Source organism: Amphiprion ocellaris, chromosome 16 (genome assembly GCF_022539595.1).
Source record: "Amphiprion ocellaris isolate individual 3 ecotype Okinawa chromosome 16, ASM2253959v1, whole genome shotgun sequence".
In the NCBI taxonomy this organism is placed as follows: Eukaryota; Metazoa; Chordata; class Actinopteri; family Pomacentridae; genus Amphiprion; species Amphiprion ocellaris.
This window is the reverse complement of record NC_072781.1, coordinates 28,227,710-28,246,752: the sequence shown is the minus strand read 5'-3', so window position 1 is coordinate 28,246,752 and position 19,043 is coordinate 28,227,710. Positions and strand designations below refer to the sequence as shown.

At 38.7% G+C, this 19,043-nt stretch overlaps 1 protein-coding gene across 1 annotated transcript in view; it reads right to left on the bottom strand.

Moving 5' to 3' along the window:
• The window catches only part of LOC111584822 (clathrin heavy chain linker domain-containing protein 1), a 29,858-nt gene extending 10,990 nt beyond the window's left edge, over positions 1 to 18,868 (bottom strand). The window contains 9 exon segments of the mRNA XM_055018787.1: positions 275 to 501; positions 583 to 769; positions 3,111 to 3,217; positions 3,287 to 3,386; positions 4,014 to 4,132; positions 4,934 to 5,132; positions 6,100 to 6,188; positions 17,101 to 17,288; positions 18,605 to 18,868. Coding sequence (XP_054874762.1) covers positions 275 to 501; positions 583 to 769; positions 3,111 to 3,217; positions 3,287 to 3,386; positions 4,014 to 4,132; positions 4,934 to 5,132; positions 6,100 to 6,188; positions 17,101 to 17,288; positions 18,605 to 18,808 — 1,420 coding nt within the window. The 5' untranslated portion in view covers positions 18,809 to 18,868.
• Positions 18,869 to 19,043: the final 175 nt, after the last annotated feature.

The window sequence follows — 19,043 nt, the reverse complement described above, 5'->3', positions numbered from 1 at the left end:
GTGTCTTGTAGCCATTTTGAGTCATTCTGTGACTGTTTTGTGTCTTGTTGTGGTCATTTTGAGTCATTCTGTGACTGTTTTGCGTCTTGTTGTGGTCATTTTGAGTCATTCTGTGACTGTTTTGCATCTTGTGGCCATTTTGAGTCATTCTGTGACTGTTTTGTGTCTTGTGGTCATTTTGAGTCATTCTGTGACTGTTTTGCGTCTTGTGGCCATTTTGAGTCGCTCTGTGACTGTTTTGTGTCTTGTTGTGGTCATTTTGTGTCGCCACTACACTGTTTTAAACCCACACACTGACCGGCTGTGACATCGCTACAGTGCTTCATGAACTCTGCGGCGCCATGGATCAGACCTCTCCTGCACATGCTCAGTGCAGACTTCCTGTGCAGCCCGCAGGCCTGGTAGACGACGGTGGCCAATGCCAGACATGTGTCGGCCACGGGGGAGTTCTTCTGAGCATGCTCAGTCAGCACGTCGCCCAGCTCCTCGGAGAAAGTGAGTCTGAAAGGCGAGAGTAAGAAGAGACCAGGAGCTGAGTTTATCCAATCGATCTATCAATTAACAAATCAATCAATACTTTACATGTTCTGGGTGACGGCGTAGACGACCAGCCTCAGGTCTCCCTGCTGCAGAGCACAGATGACGCCCTGCAGAGATAAATCAGCCGACAGCTCACCGCCGGTCTGGACGCTGATCAGCAGAGCTCTGAAGAACAGGAGGGATGGAGGGGCGGAGCCTGGAGGGGCGGAGCCTGGAGGGCCCGACACACCTGACACAGGTGGAGACAGATGTAGGCAGACACAAAGTCACACTGTGTCTCATGAAGCTTGTAAAAGGCCGGTAACCTCTGCTACACAACTCCCACTCAAGGTGTTTCCTTGTGGTCTTTTTGTGTTACTCTGTAGTTCTTTTATTTCTGTTTGTGGGCATTTTGTTTTGTTGTGGTTGTTTTGTGTGTCTGTGTAGTCGTTTTCTGTCTAGTTGAAGTCATTTTGTGTCTCTTTTAAGACGTTTTGTGGTAATTTGGGGTCTCTTTGTTGTCTTTTTGTGGTTGTTTTGTGTCTCTAAAAAACTTGTTTTCTTTGTAGTTGTTTTGTGTGTCTATCTAGTCATTTTTGTATCTATATAGTTTTGTGTGTCTGAAAAATTAGTGTTTTCAATTTGTTTTCTTTGTAGTTGTTTTGTGTGTCTATCTGGTAATTATGTATCTATATAGTTTTTTTGTTTCTTGTTGGAGTCATCCTTGTCTCTATCGTTGTTTTGTGTCTGTTAAGTGTTGTTCTGTTTCGTTTTGTGGTGATTGTGTCTCTTTGTAGTCTTTATCTGTAACTGTATTCGTTTTGTGTCTCTTCAGGCTCATGTTGTGTCTTGTTAAAGACTTTTTTGTGTGTTTGGAGTAGTTTTGTGTCTGTGTGGGGTTGTTCTTTGTTATTTTTGGTGGTCATTTTCTGTCTCTTTGTAGTCATTTTGTGTTTATTTTTAGCCTGTTTGTAGTTGTTTTGTGTTGTTTGATCTGTTTGAGATCAGTGTGGTTGTTTTGTGTCTCTGTGGTCATTTTAAACCTTTATGTTGTCGATTTGTGTCTCTTCATTGTTGTATAGTGCCTCTATGTGGTCACTGTGTGCATCTTTGCTGTTTTTTAAGTACCGCTCTCATCACAGCACTGAAACCGCTCTCCTCAAGGTCACCAACGATCTCCTCCTCTCCTCAGACTCCGGACAAGTCACCATCCTCATTCTTCTCGACCTCTCTGCAGCATTTGACACAATCAATCACTCCATCCTCCTGTCCCGCCTTCAATCCTCCATTAACATCACCGGCACCGCCCTCACCTGGTTCACATCATACCTCACAAATCGACAACAATTCATCAAGGTCAACAACTGCACATCCGCCACCGCCCCCCTGTCCCATGGTGTCCCTCAAGGATCAGTACTTGGCCCCCTCCTCTTTATCCTGTACCTCCTCCCCCTCGGCAACATCATCCGCCGCCACAACCTACACTTCCATTGCTATGCCGACGATATCCAACTCTACATCTCCACCAACACCACCGCCACCACCACCCTCCCCTCTCTCTCCAGCTGCCTGGCCGACATTAAATCCTGGATGAGGAAAAATTTTCTCCTGCTAAACTGCGACAAGACTGATCTCATCTTTATTGGACCTAAATCACTCACACCATTTCCCCACTCCCCCATTACCATTGATAACACCACCCTATCTCCTTCTGCTCACATCCGCAACCTCGGTGTGATATTTGACAGCAACCTCACTTTTGAACCCCACATTAATCAGATCACCAAAACTGCCTATTTCCATCTCCGCAACATCGCCCGTCTCCGCCCCTTCCTCTCCTTCTCAGCCGCTGAAACCCTCATTCATGCCTTCGTCACTTCCCGCCTTGACTACTGCAATAGCATTCTCTTCGGCTCCACCTCCAAAGTTCTCAATAAACTTCAACTCATTCAAAACTCTGCTGCCCGACTCCTCACCCGAACCTGTTCTCACGACCATATCACCCCCGTCCTGCAGAACCTCCATTGGCTCCCCATTTCACACCGCATCCAGTACAAACTGCTTCTCCTCACCTTCAAGTCCATCCATAATCTTGCCCCCTCTTACCTTACCGATTTGCTCCTCCCCTACACCCCCCCCAGGAATCTCCGTTCCTCCCACACAAGCCTCCTTTCCATCCCGCACAGGACCAGCCGGCGACACTGGGGGGACAGAGCCTTCGCCATCGCCGCCCCCGCACTCTGGAACTCACTCCCCCATGCCCTCCGTGACTGCACCAACCTCACCACATTTAAATCCCTTTTAAAGACTCACCTTTTTAGATCTGCTTTCCTTAAGTGATTCTGTATTTTATCTTGAACTTGTTTTACTACCTACTGATTTTAATTAACAGTTTTGTTTTATCTTATTGTATTTTATGTACAGCGTCTTTGAGTTTTTGGAAAAGCGCTTTATAAATGAAATTTATTATTATTATTATTATTACAGTGAAAACCATTGCATAAATCTATGTGAAGATTTTTTCAGAACATGCTGATAAAATCTAGAGATGTGTATGTTTTGTTGTGTGTTTTGTTGTGTGTTTTGTCCACCCTTAAACATCTCCATGGTGTCGAGGTTCCTCAGGACTCCTGGAGGGTTTCTGGCAGCGAGGACAGCAGCTTCCTCATACTGAGCCGAGTCAAAGAGCTCCATGAACCTGTCAGGGAGGAGGATTCAGTCTGACAGCTAAAATTCTGACCAGAGTCACTGTCTGTGAATGCATCACCTGTCCAGGTGAGCTCTCAGGAGGATGGACTCGTCCAATCCTTTCGGCTCTTGGCTCTCAAACAGCTCAGCGTCGAACCTGCGAGGGTCTTTGTCCAACACTACATAAAGAAGAGAAACATAAAATGAAAAGTAAGTCCTACACAATAAAGAGCCCTGAATGCAACACAGACATTATTACAAACTGAGACAGCGGAAATGTGTCTGTTGAAGACAAAGTGGCACTAAATGAAATGTGTTGATCCCTGAAGCTGCAAAGAATCAGTATTTGTTGAAAATGTGATCATTTTAATGCTTAAAGAAATCAATAAATAGACATTTTTACTTGTTTTCTACCACATATGAGGCCTTTTTAGGATTTTAAAGCTGAATGAAACACTCTTTATCCTGCATCAGTCTCATTTTCCATATTACTTTCTGGGTAATTTGTGCAATATTAGTTTAATAATATTGCAGTATCTCAATTTTGCTTGCAATAATTCATTTTCACATATTACTTTTCTACCTTAGAATTACTGGCAGTATCACTTTTTATTTTTCTAATTTATTCTACTCATATTTTACCTTAGTTATTTGTATTTTTAGCAATGTATCAAACTTATATCTTATTGTTTTTCTATTAGGCGCTGTAATATTTCTTAATTTTTAAAAAAATTTTCTGAGCAATATCTTGGGTAAAAATAAAGTTTCTTAGTTTCTCATGTTATCTTTTCTCATCAGTGTCTCACCAGTGTCAGTCTGTCTAATGTTGTCCAGTGTGGAACTGATGAGTTCCTCCAGAGGAACCTTTTCTTCTTCCTCCTCCCAGCTGCTGAGACGGTCGCACACTTTCTTCAGACGTATGTATCTGCAGACACAAAGTCAAAAAGTCACTTTAAACTTGCACTAACACATCGTTTGTTCACTTGATTATGTTTAACACCTTTATTTCTATCATCACCTTTAAAGTTTGATGGTGAATATTGGTGTTTTTATTGTCAGTCTACGTGTCGATGTAGTTGTATTATGTCTCTTTGTAGTTGTTTTGTCTCTCTGTGTTCATTTTGTAGCTGCTCTGTGTTTTTTTGTGTCTTTTTGTTGTAATGTGCCCTGGCTTCACCCTAAGTCAGCTGGGAAAATTAAGTTACGTATAGATAATGGATGGCTGGATGTTGCAGTGTGTGTTTATGTTCTTTTCATGCCTCTCTTGTGGTCATTGTGTGTCTGTTTGTGTCAGACTGAAGCTGCTGTTTTGCTGCTAAATGCTGCACTGAGTTCATCAGCTCATCTCTAACTGTGTGGGTTTGCTGTTTGGTGATAAGTAGGTCAAGTTGAGAGGCTCTTTGGAGCATTTAATAATCAATTTCAGTTGCAGCACAATGGTGAAACCACACCAAATATCCAGAATGGATCTCTATCTGGATATCTTAATGAGTGCAGACCTGTCAGGTGCTTTAACTCGGCAGATTCTGCACTAATTCAGTGTAAAAGTGAAGTTTCTACACACCTGCTACTCTGTATTTGAGTCAAGTTTTATTGAGAAGCTGCACATGTATTTAAATTTAAAGATGAACGATATCTTCACCTATCTTTCCCTGAACACAAGTGGTTCTGATATAAAGTGAGTGTGTGATGTGTTCAGCAGCAGCTTCAGTGTTTCTGATCTTACAGGATTCTCAGGTTTCGGTTCTCGGTGTTCAGCTTTTCTCTGCGGCGCTCGGCGGACTGCAGCTCAACATCCATCTTGTTTCTGACATCCAGAGGAACACACCGACTCTTGGTGTCCATCAGAGCAGCTCTGCGACTCTTCAGCTCCTCCAGGTGTTGGTCCAGAAAGTCGAGATGATAAGACTGAGCCACTGTCACACCTGCAGGACGACACAGGAGGCTTTAATGGAAGTAACAGCGTGACAGTAGACAGACACAGGAGAGCTTTAAAGAGGTTAAAAGTTAACGGATCCCTGACAACAGAGATCCCAACACAAACAAACTGGCTTCTTTAGCGTTTTTTAAGGTCATTTTGTGTTTTTTATGATTATTTTGTGTTTTTTAATGGTCATTTCATAATACTTTGTGTTGTCACTTTGTCTCTGGTGGACATTTTGCATCATTTTCTTTCTGAATGATTGTTTTGTGTCTATTTGCGGTGTTTTGTAGGTTCATGGACATTTTACATCATTTTGCATTTAATTTTTTTACTTCTTCCATCAATCAATCAAAGTTTATTTGTACAGCCCTTTACAACAGCCCAAAGCGTGACCAAAGTGCTTCACAGTAAAAAATAACAAGCTGCATTTGTGTCTCTTTATGGTTGTGCGTCTCTTTTTGTGGTCACTTTGTGTCTTTGTGATATTTTAGTTTCTTGTTTTGGTCACTTTGTGTCTTTTTGTGGTACTAATTATGTTCATTTCAAGGTCATTTTGAATAATTTAGTGTCTCATGTTGTGGTCATTTAGTAATTTTTTGCTTGTTTGTGTCATTTCCAAAAAGAAACTAACATTATCGGGGCCTTGGTGCCTGAGCACAGTAAACCCACTCAGCAGCTCTTCCACAACTGTCTGTGAACCTGCAGGGAATTTTCATCCTCTGAAACAAGTCAGATGATTTGAGGTAGAGATTCACTGCAATCTTTACGACGTTTACACCTGCTGTAAGCTGGAAAACAATGAAACACACATTTGTATCAGTGCAAGCCAACACTAGATCAGTACGAGGCTGCAGCCCTGTGACTAAAAAAAATATACGTCTAGAAAGCAAAGAAAGATGCGACAAAAACACAAAATACAAATGTACATTTCTAACACACAGCATGATACACTGAGTTTTGATCAGTACCTGGGATCCAGCTGCTCTGGTCTCTGCTTGACTTCAGTCTGTTGATCTGATCTTCAAGTTCTGCTGTTTTAGTCTGAAGGATGGAAATTCTACAAAGAGATACAGAGATTTTTGTTTGGTTTAAATCATCACTATTTAATTACTCAGGTAAATTCACACCATAAATAACACTATAGAGTCGTAACTATAATACTTACACCTGTTAGGTTAATTTGTAACACCAATCAAATTATACTACACTTACATGAACATTCTTATTTCACATGTGACATTTTTACTTGCAGGCACTGTTCCCTCTAAGCTGCGCGCGTGCGCAATTGCGCACTGCTGACACTGTCTCTGCGCACAGAAAATCTGCGCTGCGCACAAAAAAAAAATCCAACCTAAATTGTAAATAAAATAAACACGTAACAGTTCATTCTGTGCTATTTTTCAGTGTGAGTCAGTGAGTGATCGGTGACTGGCTGCTGCAGCCAATGATGCGATTCACATAGTATTTACCATAGACTGTATATAATGGTATTTACGCAGCTAATCAACGTCATTGACAGGCGTCCTTATGTGCAGCCATCGTTGTTCTCATAGATATGAATGAGTAGATAGGACACGCCCCTTTGAGCTGCGTGCTACTGTGAGGCTAAGCTAGTGGGAGCAAAGTTTCAGTGCGTTCTGTTGATGTAGACGGCGTGAAAACGGAAACAAGTATGCTGGCTCACTGTGCTGCATACAGTTACACACTACGTCGTACGATTGAGACAAGGAAACTTGGAATGACTTTTCATAGGTAAGAATAGTTTTTGGCTCTTTTTCCAGTATTAAATCTTGTTGAGAGCTTCCAGTCTATGAGAGCTAACTAGTTAGCCACTAGCAAAACGCTAATGCGAGCTAGTAGCTTGACAACCAAATACCAGACGATTAATAGTAGCTGTAGTATAGTTGTACAAGCAGTAGTAGTAATACTAAAAGTACAAACAGCAGTAGTAGTATAAACAGCTGTTAGAGTCGTTGAAGTAGTATCAGCATTTGTAATAGTACAGTAGTTATAAAGCCAAACTCATGTATATCCAGATTACCATCTATGTTCTTCCTCCAAACCCATTTTATGATTGGGATTACAGGCAGTTCTTTAGGACTGCTCTCAAATAATTGAAATGTTACTAAACAAGGTTATACTTATCAAATTAAATAGCTCTGGTCTCCAGTATATTGGCGAATTCAGTTCTTTGTACTTAATTAGCATGATTTCTTTTTAATATGTTCTGTACAGACTTAATTAGTTCTCTGTCTACTTTTCTTACTCCATGTAGGTTTCCCAGAGACTATGGGTTGAGGAGGAATTGGAAGTTTGTCGGCTTAGACCTGGTGTCATTCCATAAGTGTTAAACTTCCTGGCTCATCTTGGAAGAGTACGTGCCAGAAAGACCACGACCAAGAAGCCTTGAGATCTTAGGCAGCGTCTCCCTGAGGTGGGTGTCAACGGTGTTCACGGTCAGGTCTGTGGTAATCCCGTCAAAAAACAAAACAGAAAAAAATCTAGATTATAAATCAACATGTAACCAAAGCACTCTGTGTATAACGCCATAGTATAGGATGTAGTTCAGAAAATGTTAGTATAGGATGCTTTACTCAAGAATAACATAGTATGGCCTGTAGTTCATAGTACAGCATGTTGGCAAGAAAAAAAAACAAAACATAGATTATTATTTGGTTCAAAAAGCGTAAAATGATAGGATGTTGCCTAAAATTGTCATGTATGATATGTGGTTCAAAAAATGTCATAGTGCAGTATATTGTCAAAATAGTATGTAATTCAAGAAAACATCAGAGTATAATATGTCATCTAAAAAATGCCATAGAATAATTTCATTGCACAAGTAAAAGTATAGTAACTTTTAAAACTGTTCAAATTCTTATGTTGCTTAAAAAAAACTAAAACAAAAAAAAGTCACAGTAATATGTCAAATAAAAAAGCCTATAGTATAGTGTGTCATCCAACAAACATCATAATATAGCATGTCGCTCTAAAAACGTCACAGTATAGCCTTTATTCCACAGCTGTCAGTAGGTGAGGAGCAACACAAAAACAGTCCAAACGCTGGTTTCCAGAGGGTTAGACGAGTATTTATTTGAAAGAGTAAGTTTACAACAACACAACATGTGAGGGGGTTAAAAACAAATGAGTGTTAGTAAAATAAAAATAAATAAACAGAACTAAAAGTGAACTTCACATTGACATTGATGGGCATTCCAACCAGGAACAAAGTAAAAGATAATCAATACAAAAAAAACTCTTCCTGTTCACCTCTTTAAACCCAAAAACACACCACAGTAGCATCCTAAACTAAAACTACCAATGGGTTCCCTGTTTTCCTTTGTGAACAATTCAAAGGTCCCTCTCTATCTCCCCACACATCCACCAACCACTGGAACACATCTCCAAAGTTCTGCTGGACCAGCTCAGCTTCCCCTCAGAAGAAGTGCTGCCACCTGCCAGATGAAGGAGCCTTTTGAGAGGCAGCTGACATCGTGATTGGACTGTACTTTGGTCTGTTCCAATCCAGCTTCAGCTCCAGAGACGGCAGGCGGGACGAGTCAACGGAGGCCGGGTGGACGAAGGCATGCAGCTGAGTACAATCCAGAAAACAACAGAGGAGGAGTGCAGCGGCCCAGAGCCAGAACAAACAGAGTAGCATCGTATGTCTCTTAGAAAACATCATAGTATAGCATTTAGTATGAAAAAACGCCATAATATACATCGTATATTGTACAAATAACAAGTCAAAGGAAAGAGACATACATTGTAGAATTGTAGTAATTGTGGGCTGACTGATTTATTGATTATCAGTATTTTATTTTTTACTGATTTACGGTAATAAATACATTTAAAAATGGTGCTACTTTGGCTCTGAACCTTTATCTACCTGTGGTCGCTCTGTCTTCTGGAGTGATTTGATTGGTTATACGTCACGAATAAAACTCCTTTAACTTAACATCTGTAAACAAAACAAAAACGTATCAACAAAGTTTTCTGTTAGAGTTTGTGTTCTTCTAAGTTTAACTCCAAGATTTTAAATACTTTCATTTACTGCAAATGAGTATCTACTCCAAATGTCTCACTAATAATCATTATCAGCCTTAAAAACCCACAAAACACCCCTCTATACTCGGCCACACTTAGTACAGTCCGGTTCCCCCTTCTATAAATCTGCTTGGAATCTTCCACTTCCTGTTTGTCAAAGTGGCCTTCTACCTGGACAGGTTTTGTTGGAGCTCATGCAACAAACATTTTGGGTAACTGCACTTTAATATGGATGGATGACACTGAATTAGAGTCTGTTTTAATGAGACTGAGTTAAGATGTGTAGCTCTGTCATTAAATAGGAAATTATTTCTCAGAATTCACAGAGAAAAGTCTGAAATGTTTGCTAGGTTAGCGTCCCACATGTTCTTTGGCTCAGCTAAAGCTAACTGTCTCCAGCTTCTGGATCTCTTGAGTTGCTTGTTGTTAAAATATCTTGCTGTAGGTGCTGAAGCTCAGAAAGTCTGAGATGTTTGTTCAAAATAAGCTCATTCTCAAGTCTTATCTGAACTCTTTTGTTTTAACTTTTCCTAAACTTAGGAGTTAATGACAGAGCAGCACATCCAGACTCAGTCTCATTTATGTAGAGATTAAACTTCAGTGTCATTCATTGATGTTAAAGTGCAGTTTTTCAAATGTTTGTTACACATGCTCCTGACCAAACCAGTCCAGGTGGAAGACGATGTGAAGAGAAAGCTCCAGAGGATGAATATCACACATTTACGTTGGAAATAAATGTCCTTTAATTAGAAATTGTCATACAAAAGTTGGATTTCCCTTTAATGATGTTCAAATCTTTGTTGAGTGTTTTGTTGATGTTGGTTTCTAAATGTTTTTTGACACTCGGCCCCAAAGATTAAAACATTTTACAGCTCACAAGCTGCAACAATTCACACATTATCAACTATCTTTCTGACTAAACTAAGATAAAAAGTGAAAAACTGCCTGATTCCTGCATCATGAATGTAAATATTTTGGGTTTTTATGACAGTAAACTGAATATGTTTGGGTTTGACATTTTAGAAACCAAAAGAAGAAATGAATTAGTGGAGAAAACAATCAACAGATTAATGGACAAAGAAAATGTGTTTTCCAACATATATGGCTGAATTACTCCAACATTACAAGATACATACAAATTTAATTCAATTTTATTTATATTATGCCAATTACAGGTCAAATTGTCTCAAGACACTTTATTTTTATATTTTTTGTCATAATTAAAATATGACAGTAAGAAATTTAAACCGCTTGACTAATCCAATTTATTATTTGGTTTTTAAGAGACTAATGGACAACTAAAATAACTTTCTCCACTAAAACTAATAAACATGAGGTCAAATAGAAGGAACAGTTTTAAATACTGCAGTCCCACGATGACAAGAATAAAGTTTCTCAACAAAAACTAAATCTGCTGGTGGATTCCATTAAAGTCCTAATAAATGATAATAAAGTGTGATACTAAAGGTTTGTGGTGCTAAAAATGTCAAAGTAAAGATGTCAAGTTGAACATGTGGATGGAGGTTGATAAAAGTTGACCTTCTTTCATTTCTCTGGAGCGACTCCATGGATTTTATGGATGGTGGTTAAAGACCTGCTCTTCTAGTGGTCTTCCTTCTAGTCGCTGTAAAAAGTCAGTCCATCCTGGCCGACTTCAACATCTCTTCATGACAACTTGTTCTGCCTCCGACCTGATGGAAACTCCAGAAACTCGAGAAAACCTGTCGAGACTCGAAGAACTCGTGGAGACTCGAAGAACTCGTGGAGACTCGAAGAACTCGTCGGGCGGGGGAAGGTGTGGTGGGAGGTGGGGGAGTAGAGGGGGGAGGCCGCCACCCACCTCCCCGCCTACTCTCCGCCCTGACTCCACCCAGACTCCGCCTTGGCTCCACCCATGTGGTCACTTCGGAAACTACGATGCCAAAGGGACGACGAATTTATTTCTTTGTATCTGATCTGTAGCTCAGTGAGTTAAGGATTTGCCTATGGAGCTGCAGGTCGCTGGTTCAAGACCAGACACTTCTTAAATTTTCTCAAAATCCTGACAAAGACAAAGAAAGAAAGAGGTCTGTGGCCGGTCTTGAACCTGCGACCTTCCGCTTGGTAGTCTTCTTCTTATCCCCCTGAGCTATTCGCTCAGATACTAATTCTTCTTTTTTTTGCGCATTTATCATCTATTTTTTGTCGTTTTTGAGATTTTTTTTAACTCGAGTCTCGACTCGACCGTTTTTCTCAGGAGGTTGGACTTCAGCCTTTGGGCTGGAGGGTTGAACCATCAGTTCCAAGACTTTCCAAAGCCTCCACACCTCCCGAGTCCTCAGGACCTGAGCTTTCACACAGTCTGAGGGCTGAAATTTTCTAAGTCTCACAGTAGTTCTCTGTTAGATTTGACTTTCAGACAGTCCAAGGACTGATATCTTCTAAGTTCCTGAGTAGTTCTCTGTTAGTTTGAACCTTTCCACAGTCCGAGGACTGAAATCCTAAAAGTTCTTGAGTAGTTCTCTGTTAGTTTGAACCTTCAGACAGTCTGAGGACTGAAGTTTTAAAAGTTTCTCAGTACTTCTCTGTTAGTTTGAACTTTATGGTTAACAGAAGCCTTAAAACTTGTAACCATGAGTCTTGATTTCACATTTAGACCATCCATCTGAGTTCTTCTCAGACCTTCACCTGTGGGTTTTTTAGAAATCCTCAACAAACTTTGATTCTCTTCACTGAACAGTAAAGTTTGTGGAGATCAGAAGGTAACATTAGTTTGATCAATGGCTTCAACTACTAGCAGACTTTATCTGGAAAGCAGTTTTCTGAAATGAGTTCTTAGTAAATCTGTCCACAGTCAAACCAAGAACATAGAAAGAGGAAATGTTTGAAGAAACAACTTGATGTTTTCATTGCAGACTAGAAAAGGCTTTAATTGCTTTATCTGTTTTTGCTCTTTTGATCATTTTATTGCTTCTTCTGTTTAATTTGATCTTCTAAAGTTTAACTGGTGTCTTTTCAAATGTTTTGTCTTTAGTTTGATTCTTCTTAAATGTTTAGTTTTGCTCTTTTCTCACCTTTTATTCTTTTCTAATGTCTGATTTGATTTCCAAATGTTTTGTCTTTTTAATGTTTAATTGTTTTTTCAAATGTTTTATCGGCTTGTTTGAAAAATTTCCTTTTCTTTCCCCATGTTTAATTTTTCGATTAAATCTTTAAGGTTTTTCTTTTTAAATGTTTTACCACCTTTCAATGTTTAATTTTCTTTTTAAATGCATCATTGTATTTTGTTTAATTCCTATTTAAAGTTTTATTCTCTTTGATTTAATTTTCCAAATAAACATTTAATTTTTAATTCAATGTTTTGTATTTTTAAAGGTTTAATAATCTAATTAATGTTTTGTATTTTTAAAAAAATGTTTAATATTCTTGTTTAATTTTATTTTTTAAATGTTTAATTATCTAAAATATTTAATCTTTAGTTTCATATTTTTGTTTAATAAATTTTGTTTAATTTCATAATTACATGTTTTGTGTCTTCTGTTTAATTATTTAATTAAATATTTTGTCTGTTTAATGTAATTTAATTGTATTTAATGTTTAATTTTCTTTAGTTTTGTTGTATTAAATGCTTTTTTCCTTTGATATGATTGCTTTTTTAAGATGTAGTTTATTTCTTTAATCTTTTTTTTTGTCAAGATTTTAACCTCAACCTTAGAAATGAAACAAACCCGTAAATCACAATGAAAATACTTCTGTTGTCACAATCATGAGTTAGTCAATTATTCAGTTTATCAATTCAGCTTTATTTGTTTAGCACCTTTCACACAGATGACAAAACTAAACAAGCAAAGACAAAAAACTATGATTAAAACTATGATTAAAACTCAAAAACATTAAAAAAAAAAGATTTAGCATGGTAATAAAATATGTTGTGTCCAGGGGATGGAGGGAGTTTATTGAAGTCTTCTTGGGCTCACATGGGAAATCATTTAAAATATAAACTTGATATTCAGTCTAAGGAAACTGCAGAGCGACAGAAGAACCAACAATATCTCCTGTTTTCTCCTTTAATGAGTCGACTCTTCTTGTGCTTTCAGACCAAAGAACTACAGACTCTTCACAACCTGCTCAAACTCTTGGTACAGGACCTCACCACACGGGTCAAGAAGGTTTCTGTCTCATTTCTACTCTGAAGCTCACCTTCTCCTGCTCAAACTGCTGACAAATGTTTCTGCTGCTCTAAAGTCTGGTCTCCAGAACTTCCTAAAAACTCTCAAAATCTCTTCTGCTGCAGGCTGCTTTGTAGAACTGTTTCAGAAAACCTCACTAAACCACATGGAGGAGCCTCAAGATAGTCGTCCAAATGAAACCATACAAAAACCAAACTAGCACAACCCAAACGCTAAAGTCTCCTGCAGCCTACCAGAGAACCTCTGAGAACAGAGAATCAGGACAGGAACTCTTACCTTCTGGACAACCAACGCTGGTTCTCAAACAAGAATACAGAATGTGTCTGACCAGAAACCTCTGAAGACTCACTACAGCCAAGATGAAGACACAACTCAGCTGCACCAAATCCACTAATCACTGCACACATTAGCACCATGTGCTAACTGTGGCTAAAGAACCATATTTACCAAGACAACTATCCAGTACAAAGCCCTAAAACACACCAAGAAACACATTAAAGACTATTTTACTGCTGGAAGCTGCAAGCCAATGCCTAAAGAACAAACTACAGCAACAGAGCCAAACCCGGTTCAGTGGTGGAGAAGCAGAGGAAATGTTTGTCTGCAGCTAAATAAAGCAGGAAGACACTGAGCTGCTCAGGTGTTCCTGATAACACCAAGCAGCCACCTGGACAGCCAATAGGAACACAGCTTACTGGAAGTCCAGAGGGCTGGGTTAGTGAAGGAAATTTAGTTTAGTTTTCACACAAAGAATGCCTGAACATGTCAAACTGGTTCCATAGTAGAACCCTCATTGTAAAAACGTCATAGAATGGTGTGTTGCTCAAAAAACATTAGGACCCGGCTGTCAGGGGACAAACATGTAAGAAACATGAGAACAGAGAGAACCCAACCAGTAGGTCACAGTTTATCATCCCCCAGTCATCTCCTGAAGTCCATATGGTGAGAGACATCAGTATCTGGTTGTTAATTTACCAGAGGATGCTTATAATCATGCTGATGTGGTCTGTACTCTACAGTATTTTAGTGATTCAATAAATGCCTAAGTTGTTTTTTTTTTTTAAATGCTCTTTAGTTTTTAATAAACATTTAACAGCCTATATGTAATCAATAAATGGCCTTTGCCTATCTTAAGAAAAATTCACTCTGTACTCTGATATGTTAACAGTACTAAATAAATCACTAAATACATGCATACACACAAAAATAAGTTAATACATTAACTGTGTTAAGATAAGATTTAGATTTTTTTAAAAAAAAAGTTGTTTATGTTTTTGCAGAATCCAGTATTGCTCACTGGTTGGTCATTACATTTTATTAGTTTGATTTCACTGTTTAAAATGATGCCACCTCTTTTCAGACAGAACCTGTGATAATAAAACAATACAAAATTTTTAGTTCCGTGTTAATAAAGCACTTAAAGCTTTAAGTATGGCTAAATACTTTTTTCAAAATTAAATATATCACTCCTTAGGTGGTAGTGGCCCCAAGTTCAGTAAAGTTGGAAAGATATTCACAGATTCAGACTTCCAGCATCAATAACTCATTAGATATAGGTTGTCAAAACATAAACGGTGCCTCTTTCCCATTGTAGCAAGGCAGACAATGTGCTACAAGCCCAGTTTTATCAAAAGTAGCTGTCTTTCAAGCTGCAGAAATAACATTGGTGTCTATGGAGTGAACAGGGTCCGTCTGCAATTTGCAAAACCGCTGCAACAGTAAAGAGAGACAAATATTCAATAACTTCACTCTTATACATTGTAGTGTCACTAAAATCACTGCAGCCTTCAACTGGCTCCTGTTGACAAAGTGTTTTAACAGAAATGTAAATGCTGTAATGTGATTCTTTTAATAAACCATGTAACTTGAATGGATGTGATGCTGGTGTGACCACAGTGCACATGTCTGATGTTGCTCACAGTGGTCCAAGGGACGCTCAGGGAGTTTGTGTGTTTGCTCACACTCAGGAAAAATTAGAGGGAATGTTGGTTGTAGTGTATATTACACTTATTGTGCATTTTGCATTTTATATTTGTCTTTGTTACGGTCTCTGGCTGTGTGTTTGGAAATGGATTTTGTACAGCTTCTGTGTCTGGAAGGCTTGTGGAGAGGAGAGTGATCACACCTGGCTGAAGACTGAGCTCCAGATTACACCTGGAGCTCCAGACCTCTTCCCAGCCCTGGTCCTCCCCGCCTCCCGACACATCGGATTGGTCCACCACCATGACTCCTCCTCCCCGAAGACTCCAGCAATCACCACACACAAGTATATATATCTGCAACCAAAACTCTGAGTCGAGGCGGCTGGTACTTCTGACCAGTTTGCCCTGGTGCATCTTTGTGTGTTGTTTGCGTTTATATGTGGTCCATAGTCATTGAGGGGTGACTACGGACTTTTAAAGCTTCTGTTGGCGGCTGCTAATTTGGTGTGGAGCCTCCAGACTCAGTGGAGATTGTGGCTCCAGTTAGCAGTGCACCAGCTTTGGGAAGAAGCTCTTTAGTAATGTGAGCTGTTGTGTGTTAAATGTGTGTGTTTAGAGGCACCAGTTTTGTTTAGTTAGTTCTGTCCACCTGTTTGTTAGTTTCTATTACTTGTGGTGGGTGTTGCTTCTGTTTGCCTTGGGAGTTTAGTGGTTGTGTTTGTTTATAGATAGTTTGTCAACTCTGTTAGCCTTCGTTTGGTTTTATTTGATTCTTTGATTTGTCAACACCCACCAGCCTTGTTTTGCTTTGTTTGACCACTTTTATGTTCAGTTTACTACTGAGCAATAAATTCCTTTACATGAACCAATAACATGTAGTTATTTTGTTACATCCAGATGACCCTAGAGGTTGGATCATAACAGTCCTCTTGTTTATTTTTACTTACCAGATATTTTTGCTTATTTATCTGCATTCATGGTGGTAGCTGGACTCTTTCTACTGTTACAACCAAACTTCCCCTCAGGGATTAATAAAGCATTTCTATTCTATTTCTTTTTTTTCCACTGGAAAACACTTTGCCCAGCCACTGTTGTTAAAATTGTGTTTTATAAAAAACTGTGACTTGACTTCACAACACAACTGGTTTGTCAGTCGGGTCATTCAGCCGTCCATAATGTGAACTCCAATAATATGCAGCAAACACCAGCAAATCAACAAGCATGAACCTTTGTTTGATATATAACATTTGCAATGCAAAAATGTATCTTTTAAAAAAAATAATGAGCCAAGAGTGACTTCAGTAAATAACTTTTTCAACCTCAGAACCTGCCGGTGACATTTATTTATCAGCAAAACACTATAAAAACTGAAATAAATGTTGTGATTTTCAACTTTTGCACATGATTTCCTGAATGAATCATCTAGGACATTTGATTCTGTCAGGAAAAACAGAAATCTAAGCTTAAAATCTATTAAGATATTTCATTAGAATGATTCTATTCTGTATTTCTTATTTAAAATTCTGTGAAAATTGGGGTTTTCAGTGCAACCCTGAAGCTTGTTGTGAGTTTTTGGGCTGAACTGCAGACAGAGAGGAGACAAGTATGGAAGCAAACTACAAATGTAAACAGTAAAATATCCACAGAATGTAGAGCCACCCTCTTTTTGTCTGGTATTTACGTCCTTCTAACTGTGTCATACTGCACAGAGCACATTTCTAACTTCTCTTCTAGTCATAGTTGTTTTGTTTCCATGGAGGTGCAGGACTTTAGGCTGCAGTGAAAATGATCCCACAGTGAGTAAAAATGGTTGTAAACACAGACGTCTCACCTGTTTGTCAGCTGAGCAGCTCGTCTCCTGCAGGTCATCAGTGATTCTACCTGCGACATGGAAGACAACTCAGACCGCTGAGCCGCCTGGACTTCATCCTCCCTCCTCTTCAGCTCCTTGATGGTGTCGTCATATTCGGCCTTTATGGTCAACAGAAGCCTCTTATAGGCTGTGGCTCGTCCAATCACCTGCCAGAAACAGGACGGACACACAACTGATATTAAATAATCATATATCCCCATATATTGTGTCTTTGTTGTTCTGTATTTCTTTGCTGTGTATTTTCAGCTGTCACTGTATGGTTGTATTTTATCTCTGTGTCCTAATTTTGACCCTTGTTGTCATTTTGTGTCTCTTTGAAGCTGTTTTGTTTCTGTTTGCAGTAATTTTGACTCTCTTGTTGTCATTTTGCATCTCTTTGTGGTCAGTTTAGAGTCTTTTGTAATCATTTTCTGGCTCTTTTCTGTCACGGTGCGTCTTTTTACCACCATTTTGAGTAAATTATTGCTTTAACGCTATTTCTGAATATTTGCAATGCCATTATAGCCGTTTAGCTTTCTCTCTGTGGTCATTTTGTTTGTCCTTGTAGTTGGTTTGAGTCTCTTTTCAGTTTTTGTCTCTAGTTGTAGTAATTATGAATCTCTTTGTTGCAAGTTTGCATCAGTGTGTTGATGGTTTGGATCAACCGTTGCTTGTATTTTTTGTCTTATTTTTGTCATTTTGTGTTTCGCTTTATTCATTGCTTTGTGCATCATTTGTTTTTTGTTGTGCTTGTGTTTGTCCACTTTTTTGTTTTGTTTCTTGCTTTTGTCATTTTTTTGTTTTGTTTCTTTTTTGTCACTTTTTGTCTAATTTTTTGTCTCTTTTGATTTATTTTATGTCGCTTGCCTCATTTTTCTCATTTTATGTCTCATTTTTGTAATGTTGTGTCTTGTTTTTGTTATTTTTTGTATGGCTTTTGTCATTTCGATCATAAAGTAAAATACTATATCGTTCAGTTCCAGATACCTGTGATTAAATGTTTTGTACCTTTGTAGAAACAATCCGATCTGGAAGTTGAAATGCGTCAATGATAAATTGAGGCATAATGTTGTTGAAAGTGAACTTATTCTTCTTAAGAAATTTAAGAAACCCTAACCCTAAGAATGTTCAGGTTATTCATAATGTTTTGTAGAAAGATAATTCCAGTGTGGACATTGTCAAAATGTACTTTTTTTGCACTAAAACAAAGGGAAATATTTGGAGTTGTGCTTATTTATAGGTTATTATGCTGTGATTTCACTGGTCCGACCCACTGGAGATCAGATTGGGCTGAATGTGGCTCCTGAGCTAAAATGAGTTTGACATATCTGCTCTATATGGTCATGTTTTGCCTTACAAACTGTTTTTAGGCTTTGTAAAATAAAATTAGATTCTGATATCACTGTAACCTCCTCATATTTTCTAAATCCTGCCGTTTCTCCACTTTTGCTCTCCATCCTGTTAATTTCCATCTCTTTAATACCTTATGAAACACGGAGCGGTAGATGATGTATCTCAGCTCGTCCGGACCTTCCTCTGGACTCTGCAGATACTTCTTCTCATGTTCGATAAACTCATATAGAGACCGGAAGAACTTCTCATCGCTCTCAGAAACCAGAATATCAGGTGTAAAAACTCTTTCATCGAGCGTTGAAGATGAACTGCGGCAGTTTTTAGTCTCAGACATCGTTATTTACTTTAATGTTTAAGCTACCTGTCAAGTTTCTGCCGGTAAGAAATTTGCAAACAAGCGCGTTGCTATGGTTACCGCGAAAGTCTACCTGGGAAGTGATGTTTTTAAGTATATTTATTAATATAATTAACAATTGTTTGTTATAAAATACATTTTAATTTACTAGTGATGCGGGTGGAAAAATATTTAAAATAAAAAAAGGTTTGGCGGTACTTCTGGTCAGGCGCCG